The sequence below is a fragment of the Telmatherina bonti genome, assembly GCF_933228915.1.
Source record: "Telmatherina bonti genome assembly, chromosome: 9".
Classification (NCBI taxonomy): Eukaryota; Metazoa; Chordata; class Actinopteri; order Atheriniformes; family Telmatherinidae; genus Telmatherina; species Telmatherina bonti.
In genome coordinates, this window is record NC_136627.1 from 23,328,258 (window position 1) to 23,346,259 (window position 18,002).

The following is an 18,002-nucleotide window of genomic DNA, read 5'->3' on the forward strand; positions in this document are numbered from 1 at the left end:
ATATATATATATATGTGTGTGTATATATATATATATATATATATATATATATATATATACAGTCAGACATTCCCATGATGCATTGTACAATTTCTGATCATTATTTTGTTTTTCTGTACTAAAAAAAAAAAAAAGTTCATAGAAGTTTTAAGAAACAAAAATATGTAAACAAAAGTTTTTAATTTTCTGATGTAACTGGATTTTTATGTTTAAAATGCTAAATCTTGTTGTTTTACTGGTGTTCTCTTCCTATTTTCCTGACATCTGTTGTGTCACAGTATATCTCAGAGACGGATGAGAGAATTCGTTCTGCCAGGAGAGAGGAGCGGTTGAATCTGTTCTCACTTGATCCTGACACTCCTGTAAGACTGCTTTACCAATTTAAAATTTTGACCTAATGCATCTTGTTGCATTTAATAGTTTGTTAGTTTTGTTTAACACTTACAACTTAGTTTCTCCTCTTCTCCAACTGCAGGTCCTCAGGAGCCCACGAGCTGAACATTCATCAGCTGAAAACAGCTCAGTACGACCGTTTGAGGAGAAGCTTGGCAGAAGGTTTATGATAACTTGCAGATCCCTCAACCTCATGCTGCAGGGTTGTGTCAATGAGAGTGAAACTGGTCCAGTCACCAATGTGAGCATAGCCACCAACAGCTCTCAGTTTCATACAATTATTCTCTTCTTAACTGAAAATGCTTGTGCTTAACTGTATGTATGACATAAGAGAATTTTTTTGTATTTAATTCAGAAAAGGATTTATCCGGGAAACTGGGAAGACAAATTATGCCATAATCAGTTCTTTGTATAGTTTAGAAACTGATCAATCTAATCTGATCTCTTAGATTGAACCCTTCTTTGTGTCGCTGGCTCTGCTGGATGTACGGGAAGGGAGAAAGGTTTCTGCAGACTTCCACGTAGACCTTAACCATGAAGCAGTGCGTCAGATGCTCGGAGGCTGCAGCAATGGGACAGGCAGTCCAGGTACTGGAGTCGGGCTTCAAGAGAATGGTTTGTGCTCTCCTGCTGAGAAGAAGCCAGGTGACTGTCATCTCAGCCTGGACCTGGAGCAATGGCTTTGTTTTCCCAAACAGGTATGAGACTGTTTGTCCTTTACTATTCTCACCTTCTCCTGCCCTGCATTTTTTTTTGGCTAACTCTTCTCTTTTCTCTTCTTCCATGCTGTCATCGTAGGCCATTTTCTCAGTAACCAACCCCCACACAGACATAGTCATGGTGGCAAAAGTGGAAAAGGTGCTGATGGGAAATATTGCTTGTGGCACTGAACCTTATATTAAGAATACAGACTCCAGCAAGGTCAGTGTTTTTTATACCCATGTCTGTGTCTGTTACATTTTTTAATTAAATAAAGCTGAACTCTTGGTTGATACTCAGTACCGATAAATAGCTAAAATCTTTAAAGCGTCTTATTTCCTTGAGCGTGCTTGGAAAAAAGGCTTAATCTAGTAAAACTGCTTCAACTGACTGACTGTAAAATGGTTTTCATATAAAACCAGGCTTTATCTTGATCACTGGACGCCTGGGTAGTTCAGACATTAGATTTTTCCAAGATCGTATCCAAGACGTTTCCTGGCTTTCCCCGCTGGCAGCCTTCCATGTTGTCCATGTTTAAAGGGCTAAGTGAAGCAGCAGACATTCAATCTGCTTTCTGTGTTACTGTGTTGAACAACCCCTGATTTAGTTTGTCACGCTGTCAAGGTCAGTTAGGATTTAGGGCTGTTCAGCTGTGTCAGCTGTGGCATCTCGTTAACATTTTTCCTCTGTCAACGCTTCTTTGCTTGTATCATTAACAGACTGTTCAGAAGATTTTAAAATCCAACAAACAATTTTGCAGCAAGCTTGGAAAGTACCGTATGCCGTTTGCGTGGTCTGTCAGGTTAGTTTCAAGTTTTAAGAGTCTCATTTAAGAATGTTTCTACCCGGTCAAGCTTATTTTGTCTTATTGGCAGTTTATGTCTTTTTGTCTTTTTTTATAGACCCGTGTTCAAAGACAACCATGGAGGACTGGACCGAGACTCTCGTTTTTCACCTCTTTTCAAACAAGAAAGCAACAAGATTTCCACAGATGACTTGATAAAGCTGGTGTCTGAGTACAGGAGGTAAGATGGCCTGTAATTTAAGACACTGTTAAAGATAAGAAGCAGATTTTTCCACATTTCACACCAATTTTTGTTTTTTCAGGGCTGAGAAAACCAGCAAACTACAAACTATCCCTGGGACGCTGGACATTGTGATGGACTATGTCCCGATGGAGCATCCTAGTATGTCTGCTCTTATGCCCAAAAATATCACTTCTCTCTGTCTCCTTATGTTTTCTCCTCTGAATTGAACTCCTCTTTTTTAGACTGTGTGACATCCTCATATGTTCCTGTAAAGCCTTTTGAAGAGCTGAGCAAACACCTGCCTACGGTGGAGGTTGAAGAGTTTGTCCAGGACACCACCAAATTCACCCAACCACACCGCGTATACAGAAACCACATCTATGTCTACCCGAAACACCTCAAGTATGACAGTCAGAAGAGCTTTGCAAAGGTGAGTCATGTTTCATTCAAGGTCCCATATTATGAAAAACTTATTTTCTAAAGGTATGCGTCCCCATAGCCCGTGAATGAAGCCCAAAAATGAGAGAATTCTGTCCTGTTTTCTCCAGTTTTTTGCAAATGTGTGCTCAAATGGGTGAGTCTGAGATCTTTCCTGTATGACTTCCCGAAGGGAAATAACCTTTCCCTCAGGTAGTAGATACAGCAATTGACCCGGCCCCTGCCTAGCTGAGCTTACCCTCTAATATCACAGAGTGGGTTCTAGCAACAGCTGCATCATCTCCCTGACAGCGACAGAGTGGGCATGGAAAGGCACTGCTCATGAGCATTTAAAGGTTCAGAAACGGCTTGTGCTCAGTTGAGCGACTTTTGGAAAGACTAAAATTTAGGCTGAATTTGGGGTGGTTCACTTTGAAAGCCACTTTGTTGGCTGACGCCCATATGAAATTGTAAAAAAAAATACAATTTGGAATCTTTAATTACTGACTTGAAGAAAGTCTTAAAGATCTATTGCACAATCACTTTAAGAATACCTTGTTTCTCCTCGTTTGTTTAGCATTTTTATTGTGTAGTTTTTAAAAGTGCTCCCTTGTTAACATTACAATGGTCCTCTTGTCCACAGGCTCGTAACATTGCAGTGTATGTGGAGTTCCGCAGCTCAGATGATGAAGTTGCCAAACCTTTAAAGGTGAAACATAGTTTTGAAAAAACATAATAATAATGCTGATGGACATTTATAGGTTTTATTAGACTCACTCAAGTCAAATTCTCTCAAATATATCATGGTAATTTTTTCTCTAGTGTATCTATGGCAAACCAGGAGGACCAGTCTTCACCACAGCAGCCTGTTCCACTGTCCTGCATCATTCTCAGAACCCTGACTTCTATGATGAGGTAACGACAAAAGTGTCTGAGAATACTGGAAATTTATGTTCTTGGCAAAAAAAAATGAAGGAAATTCAGGAGCCATTACACAGAACACAAATACACACACACATAATGTTGTCTGGCCTATAAAATTAATATTTTTTTCATCAGGTGAAGATTGAGCTTCCCACTCAGCTTCATGAAAAGCACCACCTACTTTTCTCCTTTTACCACGTTACCTGTGACATCAATGCTAAGACGAATGCTAAGAGGAAAGAGGCCTTAGAGACTCCAGGTAAGATGGTCATAGAGCCTGTTTTTGCAGGTCTCATCCTCCAGTTATGTGTTTGTCTTTTTTTTTTTAATTTCTCTTCCTGAAGTTTTTTTTCTTCTTTTTTTTCTAGTGGGATATTCTTGGTTGCCTCTGCTCAAGGAAGGCCGTGTGTCATCTCAGGAATCCAACATCTCCGTGTCCTGCAACCTTCCTCCTGGATACTTGTCCATCAAGGAAGCCAACAGCACCAAGGTGAATGAGGTAGAGGGATACATGTTAGAATATGTGGAGGTCATTGCAGCACAAACTGAGATATTCTGTTCTGTTCCCCTTAAAAGAATGGCGCAGATGTGAAATGGGTCGATGGTGGAAAAGCGATCTTCAAAGTTTCCACCAATGTTGTCTCAACAGTGTACACTCAGGTAAGACTGTCATCTGGATATCTGGTAGACTCTCTCTTTTTTTCTTAAGTGAACTGTGATATAGTCAGTAGATTTTAAAAGACATATAGAAAAAGATAGAGGGCTACCTACCTACTATTTTGGTTACTTGGGTGCATCATTGTCAACTGAACCAAAATGATCACAAGGCTCACCAAGTTCTCAGCCTGAAAGGAACACTCAAAGTGAAACTGTTTTTTGTTTCTGTTTTCAAATTGACTCTGCTTTCTCCTGCAAAAAAAATGGGGACTGCTTGTGTGTGACAGTAAAATGGGTGTAAATTGACCATTAGATCCCTAAGCAAATTATGCAGAGTGCTAAAGCATGCAAACTAATGCAGTGTGAGTCCAAGATGTGCATTTTGAATTGGTGGATGTTGAAGTGATCCTGACTGATGATGTGTTGCACATTTAAAAAAAGGAAATGGACTGTTTCTGTTTAGTTGTCTCTGTAGAGGATCTTTGGATCGCTGCCCGGCGGTTTCCTGATTGTTAAGTGGGTTAGAGTTGGATCAGCCTTGTCTTAATACTTGAGGAAATATAAAATCATTGAATGATGGCCAAAAGGCTTTGCCAATAAGTAAGACTTGCCTGTAAAGTTTAATCAAGTTTGTTAGTTATTAATTAGAATAAGTAATTGTATGTCACCCAGAGCAAAATAATATTCTACCCACAAAAACCCAAAAGCTTTAAATTAGTTATTTTTTAAGACATTACATATATTTTAAATAAGTTTAAGGTGAATTGTCAGGTATTGGAGGTTATATATTAGAAATATCTGTTACTTAAGAGCATGCAGATTTTCTAAGTAATATTTCAGCTGCTGACTGAATTTGTTCATGAATTCTTCTGTGTGTTTCAGGACCCCCACCTGAACCGATTCTTCCAGCAGTGCCAAAAGAGAGAGCTGGACCTCTCTCTGCCTCCTACCTCTAACTTCCTCAACTGCCTGAAGGTCAGAAAAAAAAGTCTCAAAATCTCCTCAGTAATCAGGACTGAAACTGAAACCACGGGAACCAAAGCTGCATGTCTAATGAGTGCAATGCCATGTCAGACTTCTTTCTGCCTCTATATGCATTTATTTGGTTTCCACGCTTTTAACTTTTAAACTTCTCCTCCTACTCCTCCTCCTGCACTCCTTATCCATCTCCAGGGTCTTCTCAGCATGGAGAAAATCCCAGTGATACTCCGGTTTCTGCCAGTACTCTTGAACCAGCTGTTCAAGGTTCTAACTCAAAATGACAATGATGAGGTCACTACTGCCACCACCAGGTAAGCAGTGGTATTGCATGATTCCCTCACTATGCACGCAACAAAACAAAAAGTGCTTTAAAATAACATCTTTCTATTTATTTTTCATCTTGAATAACATTTTTATTCATGCTTTAGAAATGTTACAGCTATTGAAAGGAAACAAAAGCAGAAAATGTTTTGTACATTTTTTTTAGTCAAGGATGTAAAAGCTTTATTGTTTTTCCTTTGCAGAGTTTTGGTCCACATTGTTGGCAAGTGCCATGAAGAAAATCTGGATCACTACCTGCATTCATATATTAAAGTAATGTATAGTATAATATACAGCTGTGCTTATAATGTATAGGTATAATGTGCTTATAATGTATAGTTTTTTTTCTATGTGTGATGAGTTTTGTGTGGTGGGGGAAAGAGGATAATAGCACAAAAACTTTGAAAACATTCGATTTTCCACAGTGAAGTGGAAGCACTGCACAGAGGATTAAATATGTGGAAAAGGAAAAAAGAACCAAAATGGAATTTTATGTTTGAATATATACATATATATATATATATATATTTATACACACACAAATATATATATATATATATATATATATTTATACGCACACAAATATATATATATATATATATATATATATATATATATATATATATATATATATATATATATATATATATATATATATATATATATATATATATGTATATATATATATGTATATATTCAAACATAAAATTCCATTTTGGTTCTTTTTTCCTTTTCCACATATTTAATCCTCTGTATATACATATATATATATATATATATATATATATATATATATATATATATATATATATATATATATATATATATATATATATATATATATTTGTGTGTGTCCACAGCAGTGTGCAAATACACAGAGGAAAGGGGAGAAAGGCTGATTAAGAGGAAGAAAAACTGGGACGTTAAAACTGCTCAATCAGAAACAAAAGGCCTGTTTGTTTATGGTAAAAATCAGTAACAGAATTAGAGAAATGGAGAAGCCACAAAGCTTGTTTCATGTTGCATGCAGAGCAAGAAAAATGCACTGTCTGAAGAGACAGCAGCAGTGGTGGAAGAGAAGATGATATGACCAGCAGAGCTAATGATACCAGGGTTGCCATAGAAACAGATTGGGATGACGTTCAAGATCAGTAGTGTCCAATTTGTTTGTGTAAGTGTTTGGTGAGTGTGTGTAAGCATGTGTCTTGCTTGAATTGGCTTGTTTGTGAAATTGTAATAATGTAATGTTTTTCATGAGGTTTTTTTTTTTTCCATAAATGCTTTGAACTTCGATACATCTCATCTTTTGGATGATAGCAAAATTTCTTATGATATCAGAAAATATGTTCTTATAGGACATCTACTACTACTACTCCTATTACTATTACTACTCTGATTTGTCTACAAAATACAGAAATTTGTTAAAATGTTCATTACGGTATTATTTTTTTCAGAGCATATTGTGATATGTTGTTTTGTTGGTGAAATTGTAAAAATGAAAAAAGAACGCTCTAATATGATTATATTATTTTAATTTATATGATTTATTTTTACAGGTAGAATTAATTTATCTTTATTTTACGCTTTTGCTTGAAAACTGTTTCTAATACATAGTAAAGTCTCAGAAAATAAGAGTTTAACTTGACTTTTTTTTCCAATATGTAGGAAAATCCATGTCCTAATGTGTAGTTATGTTCAGTCCCTACTGCTGCCTTCCAGTCAGTCAAAGTAAAAGCATTAGAACATCTCAATCAATAAGGAAACAAATAAACAAAAAGCCTGTAGCCTCGCTCCTGCAAATGCACCTGAGACCCACAGTTTCTGACGGTTTTCCATGTGTTTACAGTTTGTGTTCAAGTCAGAGGCTCATGGCTTCAGGACAGTTCACGAAGAACTTGCCAAGGGAATGACCTTTGACCTGAAGAGCAACGAACAGGCAGCTGTCAGAAATGTCCTCAAGGTTGGTTTTTTAATCACTCATCAGTATATTGATTGCAAAAAAAGTTTGTTTTTTTAAAAAAATGTATTCAGAGTGAATAATTCGTTAGCTTGTTTAACCTCGCGTTACCTCACAGGCTTTAAAAGAATAAAATATATGATGGATAATAATCTTTAAAAAATACAAGACAAGAATAATGGTTTTACCACTCCTGGTTTCAGTTCTCCTGGTTCTTCTTTGAGCTCATTGTCAAGTCCATGGCCCAGCATTTGATTGACTCTGACAAGGTAAAGGTAAGGTACCCGGCTATCAGTTTCTGTTTTTAGCAACATTTTCTAGGTTCAGTTACTGTGTTCCTTATTTTCCCCGGAACATGGAGCATGACCTTTTCATGCTTTCCTACAGCTTCCAAGGCCCCAGCGCTTTCCCTCCTCCTATCTGAGCCGTGTGGAGATGTTGGTGGAGACGGTGTCTGAGCACATCTTTTGGAAGTACAAAGAACTGGGAGAAGAAACGCGCAGTGCCAACTTGGCTGTGGCATCTTTTGTCAAGGTGGAAGAAATGTTCAGCATGGATTTAGATTAAAATGAAACATTTTTCTAAAAAGACTGGCTGTTAATGGTTTGAGGTTATCAACCAGAGTTCGACTTGCAATTTCATGTCTGTCTCTTTGCAGCGCTGCTTCACTTTGATGGACAGAGGCTTCACATTCAAACTGATAAGCAACTACATTAACATGATCACTGCTACTGACAGCAAGGTAACAAAAATGCAGCTACAATTAATGAAGTTTAGTTACATTTGAAAATATGCAACTACACAACAACATATGTAATCTGTAATGTAACAATCCTCTTTTGTGGGTCTGACAGGTCCTGTGTGAACTGAAATTTGAGTTCCTAAGAGAAGTGTGTAACCATGAGCACTACATTCCTCTCAGCCTTCCCTTGCCCTCAGCTCGCATCACAGGTAAGAGCTCAAGTTAAACCCGATAGCTTACTGTCACCAGTGTTAACTACCATACCTCAAGTAGCTCTCACTCTCATCTGTGTATTAACACTCGGTCAATCTCTCTTTCTCTCTCTGCCATTTCTTCCTCATTTTATTTGTCCATGTCAGATCATGCATCCCCAGAGCCACAAAGCACTCATGGTAAATATGTTCATTCATTCCTTTCTGAGGTTGTGTTGCAGTGAGTGTGCTGCTTGGCTTGTCACATTATTTGCTCACTGTAACCGGATTACCATTAAAAAAAAAAAAGAAAAAAGGATGAACTCGGGGCTGGAAAGCAAATGTTTGCAGGAGCTTTATCTATATTGTGTATAACTGGGTTCATTTTTCTTTGTCATCTTATAGTAGTGTCAGTGCCTGAATACAACCTGACTGGAGAGTTCTGCAGAAAGCACTTTCTGACTGGTTTGTTGCTACGGGAACTGGGATTGGCTCTGCAGGATGAGCAGGACCTGCGACATTTAGCCTTGGCCACTCTGAAGACTCTGATGGCCAAGCATTCTCTGGATGCACGCTATGCCACCAAGGTAGATATATTTAACTGGAGGAAACCCAAAGCGAATCATGAGCACACAGCGGACATTTTCCATTTTGTAAAAAACCCACATACACACTGACATGGGATTTTTCATAGCAGCTGCAAGTAACAGTGTGAAATTAATAATGAATGCTGGGAAGCATCTAGATCAGATCAAGCTAGTAATCTGCCCTCTGATAAACACTGCCAACCACAGCACAATAGCATGACTGTGGTTAAAACCCAGACTGGGCTTGCTCAAGTATGAGTCAAAACCAAAACATGCTAATTTAGCAATCATTTATGTGTTTGTTACTTTTGTAAGTCATATATATTTAGTTATAAGTCAAAAAAGAAAAAAAAAGCTGAAAAAAATCTTGCATGAGCCTAATTTAATTTCTGTTGATGAATTACCAGGAGAAGCAGGCAAGAATAGCGTCTCTCTACCTTCCTCTGTATGGCCTGATCCTGGACAACATGCCACGATTCTTTCTCAGGGACCTCTTCCCCATCTACTTTACTTCTAGTGACCAGGTAAGTTTAAAATGGAGGATAAAATTACTGATACCCTGTATACTCTATTATTAAGGTATATATGAAGGTAATACTAGAATAAAATGACCTTAAACCAGCTACAGTGAAGTCTTTTTGCTCTATAAATGTGTGCCTCGTGACGAAATCACAAAATGATGTGCAGGTTTTGTACTTTACATTGTTTATTGTAAATTAACCAGTACACAGGCATTCACTGTCAATAATCTTCAGTTTTTTTGTAAAAAAAATAACAAAACACAATCATACATGTTGTCTTATTTCCTTGCTGCGTTTGAGGGGTTTTGGTCCAGCCTACCTACCTTAATTGTTAGTTTTGAATTACGTTCTTGAATTAGAAGTTCCTGCATGTTTATTAGACTACTATCTAAGCCTTATATGTCTCAATATGTTATGCACTGGCTGCATTATTATTATTATTATTTTTATTATTATTATTATTATTACTATTATTACTATTATTTATGACTATATTTACTTATTTACTATATATTATTACTATATTAATGAGGTTTGTAGTGACAACAGCCATTTATTTGAACTGAATGCTTTATACTATGCTTTTCTCATCACAGGGCTCTCGAGATGACGTCAGCGTGGGAGGGGGACTGGCAGGAGGGGGGATTCCTGTTACTCGCCATGGCAACTCAGTGGATGCCTCCTTTTCCAAAGAAGTGCTCAATTCCATTACAGGTAGCCCTGTGTGACATATGCATGTCTGTTTTAAGAGTTCATATACAATACAAAGGTATGAATTAGGATAATAATGGTGACACCCTTCCCCCCTCTGCACAAGCCTTTTCATCCTTGGCGGTTGCCACGGGTAACCAGGCAGACTCTCGAGGTTCTCTGATCAGTGTGGACTCAAACCCTAGCAACAGTGACAGGAACAGTGAAAAGATGGATGGATGTGAAAAGGTGAGAGTGGGAAAAGGATGAGGTAGTGTAATATTTTGTGATATGACACACCCCACATGATTTCTGCCAGACAAGGTCCAGGCAAGCACACTTGTAGACCTTAAATCATGTATTACATGTTTAATATTCTACTTCTCTTCTGGGAGAAGAATAGGCAAAAATGACTCATTTCCATCTACTGATGGTGGAAAAATGAACGTAAAACACTGCTGTTACACTTCATAAGTGATACTAACATGGATCATCAGCAGTGTTTTAGTCCAGCCAGGACTGCATGTTAGAACCTATATAAGATTCTACTTAATAAACACAAAAAATGCCTAAAATGATGCTGATGTTATCAGCACCTCTATCAAACAGGGTTTTAAATAAACATCTGCCAATGGAATAATAAATTGCATTTTGGCAGGTGGAAATGAATATTTACTGGCCAGTTTGGCAGGTAATAAATAAATAAAGCAAAGAAATGTTTATTTTTCCTGGCACTACATTTCCCATGAACACTATTCTATGATGAATCACACACCCATTGGCTGTATTCTTATTTTAGTACAAGTTTTATCTTCTATGCACAACTGTCTGAAGAAAGTGCAGCTGTGTGAGAAGTGGAATTTAGATGAAGTAGTGAAGAATGAAATAAAGATGTGGCAGTAGTTGAATGGTGTAAAGAGAAAGGCTTGTTACAAGAAAAGAATGAAGTTATGGAAGAATTTAATTACAAAATAGGAGGTGGAAGCCATTGTGAAACATGCAGATGGTTTGTTCTCATGCAGGCCAGAGTTTGGTCTTGACTCAAACACCAAGCTAAAGGACCTGAGATTATCCAGAGTGAAAATATTCCAAAGCATTAGGCAACTAAAATTCTGACTTATCCCCTTTAAAAAGGCCTGTGGAAAAGCTTATTGGCTGGTAACTTTAGGAATCTATCGGCCATATTGACTGGTGATCAAAAAGTTCCTTACAAACCTTTAGAATATTCAGTTTTCTCATATGCCATATTGAAAATGACCTGTCTGAGCATCCTTTCTGAAAATACACGTAATATGATTAAAAAGATGGACATGAAGGATGTTTTTTAACACCTTCTTTTCCTTTGTGTGTGTTTTAGTTTGGAAACACTGAAACCTTTATTTGTTAAATATTTATTGATACCAGAATACATATTGAATCCATTGGAAACTTGAAGATGTTAACTGTTTAACAAGTTCACCCTACTTTTTGATATCAGGCAGCATTTGTTGGTGTCAAATCATAGACATTTAATATAGAAAATGCTGCTTCATCTTATAATGTTACTTGATACTTGGTTGCTTTTATAACATTTTGTCTGTGTCTTTGTCCTTAGTTTGCCCGTCCCCAGTCCCTCATCGGCTATGGTTCTCGCTGTGACAAACTTGACCAGGCAGAGACTCGCAGTCTCCTCATGTGCTTTTTGCACATCATGAAAACCATATCTGAAGGTAAGAAATGAGATTTTCTGAGACAAAATGAATTGTGTGGAATTTTTCTGTGGCATTTTTTTTTAGTTTTTTTTTTTTTTTTTGCTATAAATACATTATTGTTGAATTTTTTTTTTTTTTTTTTTTAAATATCTGAAAAAGTCCAGAAGAGTTAGACCAAACATTTTTTCTGGTTAAAACAACTTGATTTGTCAGTTTAATTTACTTCTACATTAATTTAGTGTAGAAATGTTCATTCTTTGCTGTGTGCTAACACACAATTACTTTTGTTTCCAGATGTATTGATATCCTACTGGCACCGGGCCATCCACCAGGAGATTTCAGACTTCTTTAACATTCTGGAGTAAGAGCACTTTTTTTTTTTCTTTCTGTCAAAATGGTATTACCACAAGTCCTGTTGGACTGATTAGTTGTAGCTTGCAGACAGAGAGAAAAGCTGAGGCAACTCAGGCTGGGAACAGGCAAGTAAAAAGAAATAGGAACATAGCCAGAAGGAAACAGATGAAAATAATGGCATAGCATGAGAAAGAGAAGAAAAACAGACTGTGATTCTGGTTCAAGCTCCCTATCCACTGAGGAGTGTTTTAAATTAACTGTCTTTGCTTCCCGTTGGTGTCAGCATTAAGACTCTTTTGGTCTAGTTTGATCTCATGTTCTCCCATTTACCTTTTGTTTTTTATTAATCACAGACACAAACACATTTAAGATGTTTTTTTTGTAAATGATTTTTGTTCTCAGGCTTTGTCTTCAGCACTTCAGATTCCTTGGGAAACGCCACATAGCCAGGTGAGTCTGAGCTCCCTCTTCTTTCTCCAGCAAAGAAATGATCCACATGTCATTTAAATGCATTTATTATAAAGCTGCAGATACGGGAACAGCTTATTAACTCAATACACATTCTGCAGCCAAAGGTTGGAACACCCCCATCCACTGATGCATAATTCATATAATCATACTCACACATGGGTGCACTCAAGTATAAATCTAGCCACACACAGATGTGTAAAAACACACACAAATAAATGAATCGGACACAGTCGGACAGAAATACTAATATGTCTTCTGTATTCATGTGCACACATGGGGATGAGCTTCAAGAGGGCGTGAGGGGTTATTGGAGATGAGGAGGTATAGGGGAGAAGAAAGGGAAAAGGGGGGAGGTGAAACTCCTGGATTTTGCAGTGAAGAAAGAATCACTGCTGGATATCATACTGTAGTAGTTGGCAAGCACAGGATGGGGGTTGTTATAGTGTGCGCTCTTACTGGAGCAAAGCCATTGGCACTGCTAGACTCTTCCATCTTCTGGTTCTTTCTTGCTAATTAAATTAGCCTTCTTTTTCCTTTCAGCAATAGGATGCTGAGATGTAAGCCAAAAAAAAGGCTGAACGAACACACTGCTTTTCTGTGTGTAAAGGCATTAACTGAATAAAGATAGCTTGAAGCCTGGCGAGAGCTCTCAGCCGTAGTTGAGCCTGTCTGGGGCTTCTAGCTACTTAACATTCGTCTGTAATACCAGGCCATGGGGGATTCACAGTCTCCTGTCTGTGTCTGTCTGCGTCTCTCACCTCCTGGCTGAGTTAGTGTGAGCACCCATTGAAGTTTAGAAGTGATGAAATACAACAGCAGTGTGTAGCTAGCCAGCTATTTGCTTAGCCAACGTGTCTGACAACAATTCAGGCTTTAAAGACCTTGCAATCCTGCTTATAAATCTGCTTGAAACCTTAAAAAAAAGATTGATTGTGGCAACAATATGGGTCCACATATTATTGCAAATTTTTTGTTTTTCTTTTTTTATTTTAGAGCCACAGCCACATTAGCATTAGAGCTCAGAACTAAGTAAACTAGAGAAATGTAAAAAAAAACACATTCATTTTTGGTTTGCAGTAGTTTAATACCAGACACACTTATATCATATATTGTGATACAAAAACATTTTCATATGCACGGTGTACACTTTGACAGGGACAAGTAATGAAATGTAGTGTTTTATCCATGTTCGATCTTGCTGTTGCACTGTTGTCTCCATCTTTGTGCATGCCTTCTCCCTCCCCCTCTGTGCATGCTGCTGTTGTTGATAGTTTCAGTGTGACTGCACATTTATTGATGTTTTTTGCATCAAGTAACCCTTTCAGTGTTGAATTAAAATCATAAGCATATACCTATTATTATTATTCTAATAATAGTAATAGTAATGGTGTTGCATGTCATGTCCACATGTCTATGTTCAAGTGGGCTCCATCTGCAAGTTGTGTCTCCTTTCATATTTTTTTTTTTTTTTTTTTTTAGCAAGTCACTATTTGCTTTATATAGACTATCAGCAGTGTTCCATTGGGCTTCATCTAAGCATCACTTGAATACATGTTGATTATTTGATTGCTGAGATCCAACTGAAATCACATTTCATCACATTAATATAATTTAACTCACACATTTTCCATTGTTTTACATCATTGCTTACCCCAAGCCCTTATTCTGCACTAACCAAGAGCACTGCCAAAGCTGACATACCATGTACACAATATGGTATTGATAGTAAAGTAAAAGCCTCTGACTTTGTTATGCTACTAGCCTGCTAGCCTTTCCATCTGGCTGACCTTCATTTGTATGAGCTGATCTTTTTTTCTGACTCCAGCTGCTCTCGTTGCACCAAGGTCAAATGAGAGATCTTGTGGCTTTCAGCATTTACTTTTGCCTTGCTGCAAAACAATGTGCCTCTGCTGCTGTTAATATGTACAAAAGACCACGAAAGTACAAAAGCAGCACTGCCCTGCAAAGTGTTTGCAATAAGCATTTTTATTGATTGCAGGAATATGCCTGCAGCTGTGCCTCTAACAGTTTGGGTTGCTAACTGACAATGACGGATACGAAAACAGTGATGGTTTTAACTAAACTAACTAATGTTAGCTTTGATGTGGTTGGCTTGTGAACAGGAAGCTAGCAGCGGCAGTAAAGCTGGCCCAGTCAACCCAGGCCAATGGCACCCTGAAAGGCTCTAACCACCCCTCCCAGTCCTCAAGTCTCTTCCCACAATGGTAATCACCTTCTGCCTAAGCCATGATGATGACAGAGTTAAACAGCAGATTCAGAGTTTTTGGTTCTTGCAAATGCTCATAATCCTGGTTATTTCTGCTGACTGGCTTTAATAGCGAGAACTGTCTTACCATCCAGATATAGGTGCAATCTGTAACATCAGTGTAAACACAGAGAGTAGATCAAATGAGACGACGGCATGTTTTCCCTTTGTATATTCATTGTTTATGTGATCACTGTGTTTCCATGCCACAGACTGTTAAGGTGCTCTCAGCATGCCCCTCCTCATACCTGCAGTACTTGGTGTGTCTCTGTACTGTCATGCATTAATAAACTTGATCAAAGCCCAGTTTCTAATTGTCCATAAGTTCTACATTTGTTGTAGAATATGTTCAGCAAGTGTTAGCTCTGTTGTTATCAGCTGTTGATTCCTGCTGTTGTCTCCAGGATGGCTTCTGGAGGAGATGGCCACCGGCATGCTCGCTCTCAGACTATGCCCATTATCAGGGGCAAGAATGCCCTCACCAACCCAAAGCTGCTCCAGATGATGGATACAGGTAGAACATCTTGACTCAGATGACTTCGAAATGACTTATAATGTAACAGAAATACTAATAAATTGCTCGTTTTTAGATGGGAGTATTCAGGAGGGGGACACACTGAGTCCTACAGATATCGAGGCCAACTTGTCTACAGAAGTGGCACTAACTGTGCTGGATGTGCTGGAACTTTTTGTTCACCATCACAAGGTCTGTTTTTGTTTCATCTCTCTTAAAAACAGCAAAAAAATAATAAACAGTGTAATTTTCTGATTGTAATGTGCCACACATGTCATGAAAAAATGATTTTGTTAAACTGGTGTTGGCATGGGGAAAAGATTGTGGCATGTGTTGTGACATTTCTTACTATCTAATACTTTACTGCCCCCTGGTGGCAACTGGAATTTGTCTCTTAAAGAGGGAACAATATTCTATATACTTACATGTGTTGTGATAGATTGTGATAACATCATAGTTCATGCTGTTTTTAATGCTCTTTTCCTCTAATATTTCTCCATATAGAAACAGCTGTTGCTGGATGATGGACAGAACACATTGATGAAGAAGGTGCTGGACACCTACTTGCTCTTCTTCCAGATCAACCAGTCAACCGCTACCCTACGGCATGTCTTTGCTGCACTCAGGCTCTTTGTACAAAAGGTTCAAACTTTATTTTAACTTATAAAATTAAAGAAAAGTCCTTATTATTTTTTTCCTTTGTATAGTTTGATCTTCTTGTGTTTGGGTAGTTTCCCAGCTCATTCTTCCAGGGTAAGGCAGACCTGTGTGGGTGTCTGTGCTACGAGATCCTCAAGTGCTGTAACCATCGATCCAGCTCCACCCAGATGGAAGCTGCTGCCCTGCTGTATTTTTTCATGAGACAAAACTTTGAGTTCACAAAGGGCAAATCAATAGTCCGCTCACATCTGCAGGTCAGCAAGATCCTCTGTATATTTGTGCAAGACTGCAAGTACAAAAAAGTTCTGTGGTTTGTTAAACCATTATTTCAGAACCATACTGAGCCTGGATTCCTCTATCCACTGCAGGTTATCAAAGCAGTGAGCCAGTTGATAGCAGATGCTGGAATTGGAGGTTCAAGGTTTCAACAGTCCCTGGCGATCATCAATAATTTTGCCAATGGAGATGCACCACTTAAGGTAGATCAGCCTTTTCTGGTTTTAGTCGGGCTTTCTTATCAAACATTTTGGTGTGTAGTCCGCTTTACTCGAAATAAAGAATACTTATAACATGTTTTCCACAGAATACTCCGTTCCCTGCTGAGGTGAAGGACCTGACCAAGCGGATCAGGACAGTCCTGATGGCCACGGCTCAAATGAAGGAGCACGAGAAAGATTTGGAAATGTTAGTGGATCTACAATACAGTCTGGCCAACTCTTACGCTAGCACACCTGAGCTGCGTCGCACCTGGTTAGAGAGCATGGCCAAGGTCCATGTCCGTAACGGCGATCTGTCAGAGGTTATACACTTTATCCTTATTCAGTTTTTCTTCAGAAAATTCACAAAAATATTTTTGGAAGTGAAAAACAAACTCTTATAATTATGTCTTTCTTTAGGCTGCCATGTGCTACATCCACATCTCAGCTCTGATTGCTGAATCACTGAAGAGGAGAGGTCAGTTCACATTAGCTGCTACCTAAATTAACATGCTTTCTGCAGCATGGTTTGTATGTATTACTGTATGCACAAAGCTTGTGTATATACAGTATATTCACGCTGAGCATCTCTATAGACATCAAACATCAGTTAGATCAATTAATTCTTTCTTTTGTCAGTCTGAAAACTGTCTTTCACTCCACATCCACTGAAATATTCACTCATTATTCCTTCATTCAGTCTTGAGTGTTGGCAGAGACATGATTGTGTCTTTGGTGAAGATTTTGTAGGAACTCATGGAGAATGAAGATGGATTACCATACTTTCAGCTGTTAGTACATATATCTTTCTGTCCATCCCAATAACACTTCCTTCCTAATTTAGCTATAGAGACTAATGTCCACATATTTTTTCTGCTAAATGCTCTTCTTTGTGCATGTCTTATGCTTGTGCGCGTCCTTGTTTAACGCATGTGTCTGTTTTGCTGTATGTTTGTTTATAGCATTCATTTGCATGTGCTTTACTGACTGAGCCTGTTGGGCAGCAGCTAGTGTAGTGTGCCAATAGCTCCACTGATTTGTGAGCCTTGTCCTTCAGCATTTGAGCAAAACAAAAGCAAGTAGACACCACACTTTGTAAATTTGCTGCTCCTCCTCCCCTCCCACCAAACAGGCTACTGGAGAGCTGACAAGGCCAGGATGTCCAGTGTGTCCCCTGAAGAAAGCCCTCTCTTTAATTGTAGCTCCTTACTAACTACCTCCCGAGATCAAGACAGTGAGTGTGTGCGCCTGGGGCCTGCTGGGTGGTGGGGCTGGGAGCTCAGATTGTGTCAAAGGCGAGAAAGGGACCTTGGGGAATAATGGGAGTGCACTTACTTGTTTTGCCACTTTGTAACTTGGTGGAAGGTTTTTGATATTTTGAGACAGCTGACTTTTACACATCAGGTTGAGTGATGCTGATTCAACTTTCTACTGCCCACTGTATTAGATTTTGTTGACTGAC

At 38.4% G+C, this 18,002-nt stretch overlaps 1 protein-coding gene across 3 annotated transcripts in view; it reads left to right on the top strand.

Annotated features, from left to right (window-relative positions):
• The window catches only part of dock10 (dedicator of cytokinesis 10), a 43,107-nt gene that overhangs the window by 19,695 nt on the left and 5,410 nt on the right, over positions 1-18,002 (top strand). The window contains exons 10-47 of one of the 3 annotated variants that reach the window (XM_079246360.1): positions 279-362; positions 476-634; positions 843-1,091; positions 1,192-1,314; positions 1,812-1,894; positions 1,995-2,117; positions 2,200-2,279; positions 2,363-2,550; positions 3,181-3,246; positions 3,360-3,452; positions 3,597-3,720; positions 3,830-3,951; positions 4,038-4,121; positions 5,001-5,093; positions 5,292-5,410; positions 5,624-5,693; positions 7,267-7,380; positions 7,581-7,652; positions 7,765-7,911; positions 8,036-8,119; positions 8,232-8,328; positions 8,479-8,511; positions 8,716-8,897; positions 9,305-9,421; positions 10,015-10,132; positions 10,236-10,357; positions 11,703-11,817; positions 12,094-12,160; positions 12,556-12,603; positions 14,748-14,849; positions 15,295-15,404; positions 15,481-15,596; positions 15,909-16,046; positions 16,136-16,318; positions 16,433-16,543; positions 16,648-16,863; positions 16,961-17,018; positions 17,673-17,774. In XM_079246360.1, the coding sequence (XP_079102486.1) occupies positions 279-362; positions 476-634; positions 843-1,091; positions 1,192-1,314; positions 1,812-1,894; positions 1,995-2,117; positions 2,200-2,279; positions 2,363-2,550; positions 3,181-3,246; positions 3,360-3,452; positions 3,597-3,720; positions 3,830-3,951; positions 4,038-4,121; positions 5,001-5,093; positions 5,292-5,410; positions 5,624-5,693; positions 7,267-7,380; positions 7,581-7,652; positions 7,765-7,911; positions 8,036-8,119; positions 8,232-8,328; positions 8,479-8,511; positions 8,716-8,897; positions 9,305-9,421; positions 10,015-10,132; positions 10,236-10,357; positions 11,703-11,817; positions 12,094-12,160; positions 12,556-12,603; positions 14,748-14,849; positions 15,295-15,404; positions 15,481-15,596; positions 15,909-16,046; positions 16,136-16,318; positions 16,433-16,543; positions 16,648-16,863; positions 16,961-17,018; positions 17,673-17,774 (4,312 nt within the window). The remainder of the gene's footprint in view (positions 1-278; positions 363-475; positions 635-842; positions 1,092-1,191; positions 1,315-1,811; positions 1,895-1,994; positions 2,118-2,199; positions 2,280-2,362; positions 2,551-3,180; positions 3,247-3,359; positions 3,453-3,596; positions 3,721-3,829; positions 3,952-4,037; positions 4,122-5,000; positions 5,094-5,291; positions 5,411-5,623; positions 5,694-7,266; positions 7,381-7,580; positions 7,653-7,764; positions 7,912-8,035; positions 8,120-8,231; positions 8,329-8,478; positions 8,512-8,715; positions 8,898-9,304; positions 9,422-10,014; positions 10,133-10,235; positions 10,358-11,702; positions 11,818-12,093; positions 12,161-12,555; positions 12,604-14,747; positions 14,850-15,294; positions 15,405-15,480; positions 15,597-15,908; positions 16,047-16,135; positions 16,319-16,432; positions 16,544-16,647; positions 16,864-16,960; positions 17,019-17,672; positions 17,775-18,002) is intronic. The other 2 variants (XM_079246358.1, XM_079246359.1) reach the window with 2 other exon arrangements.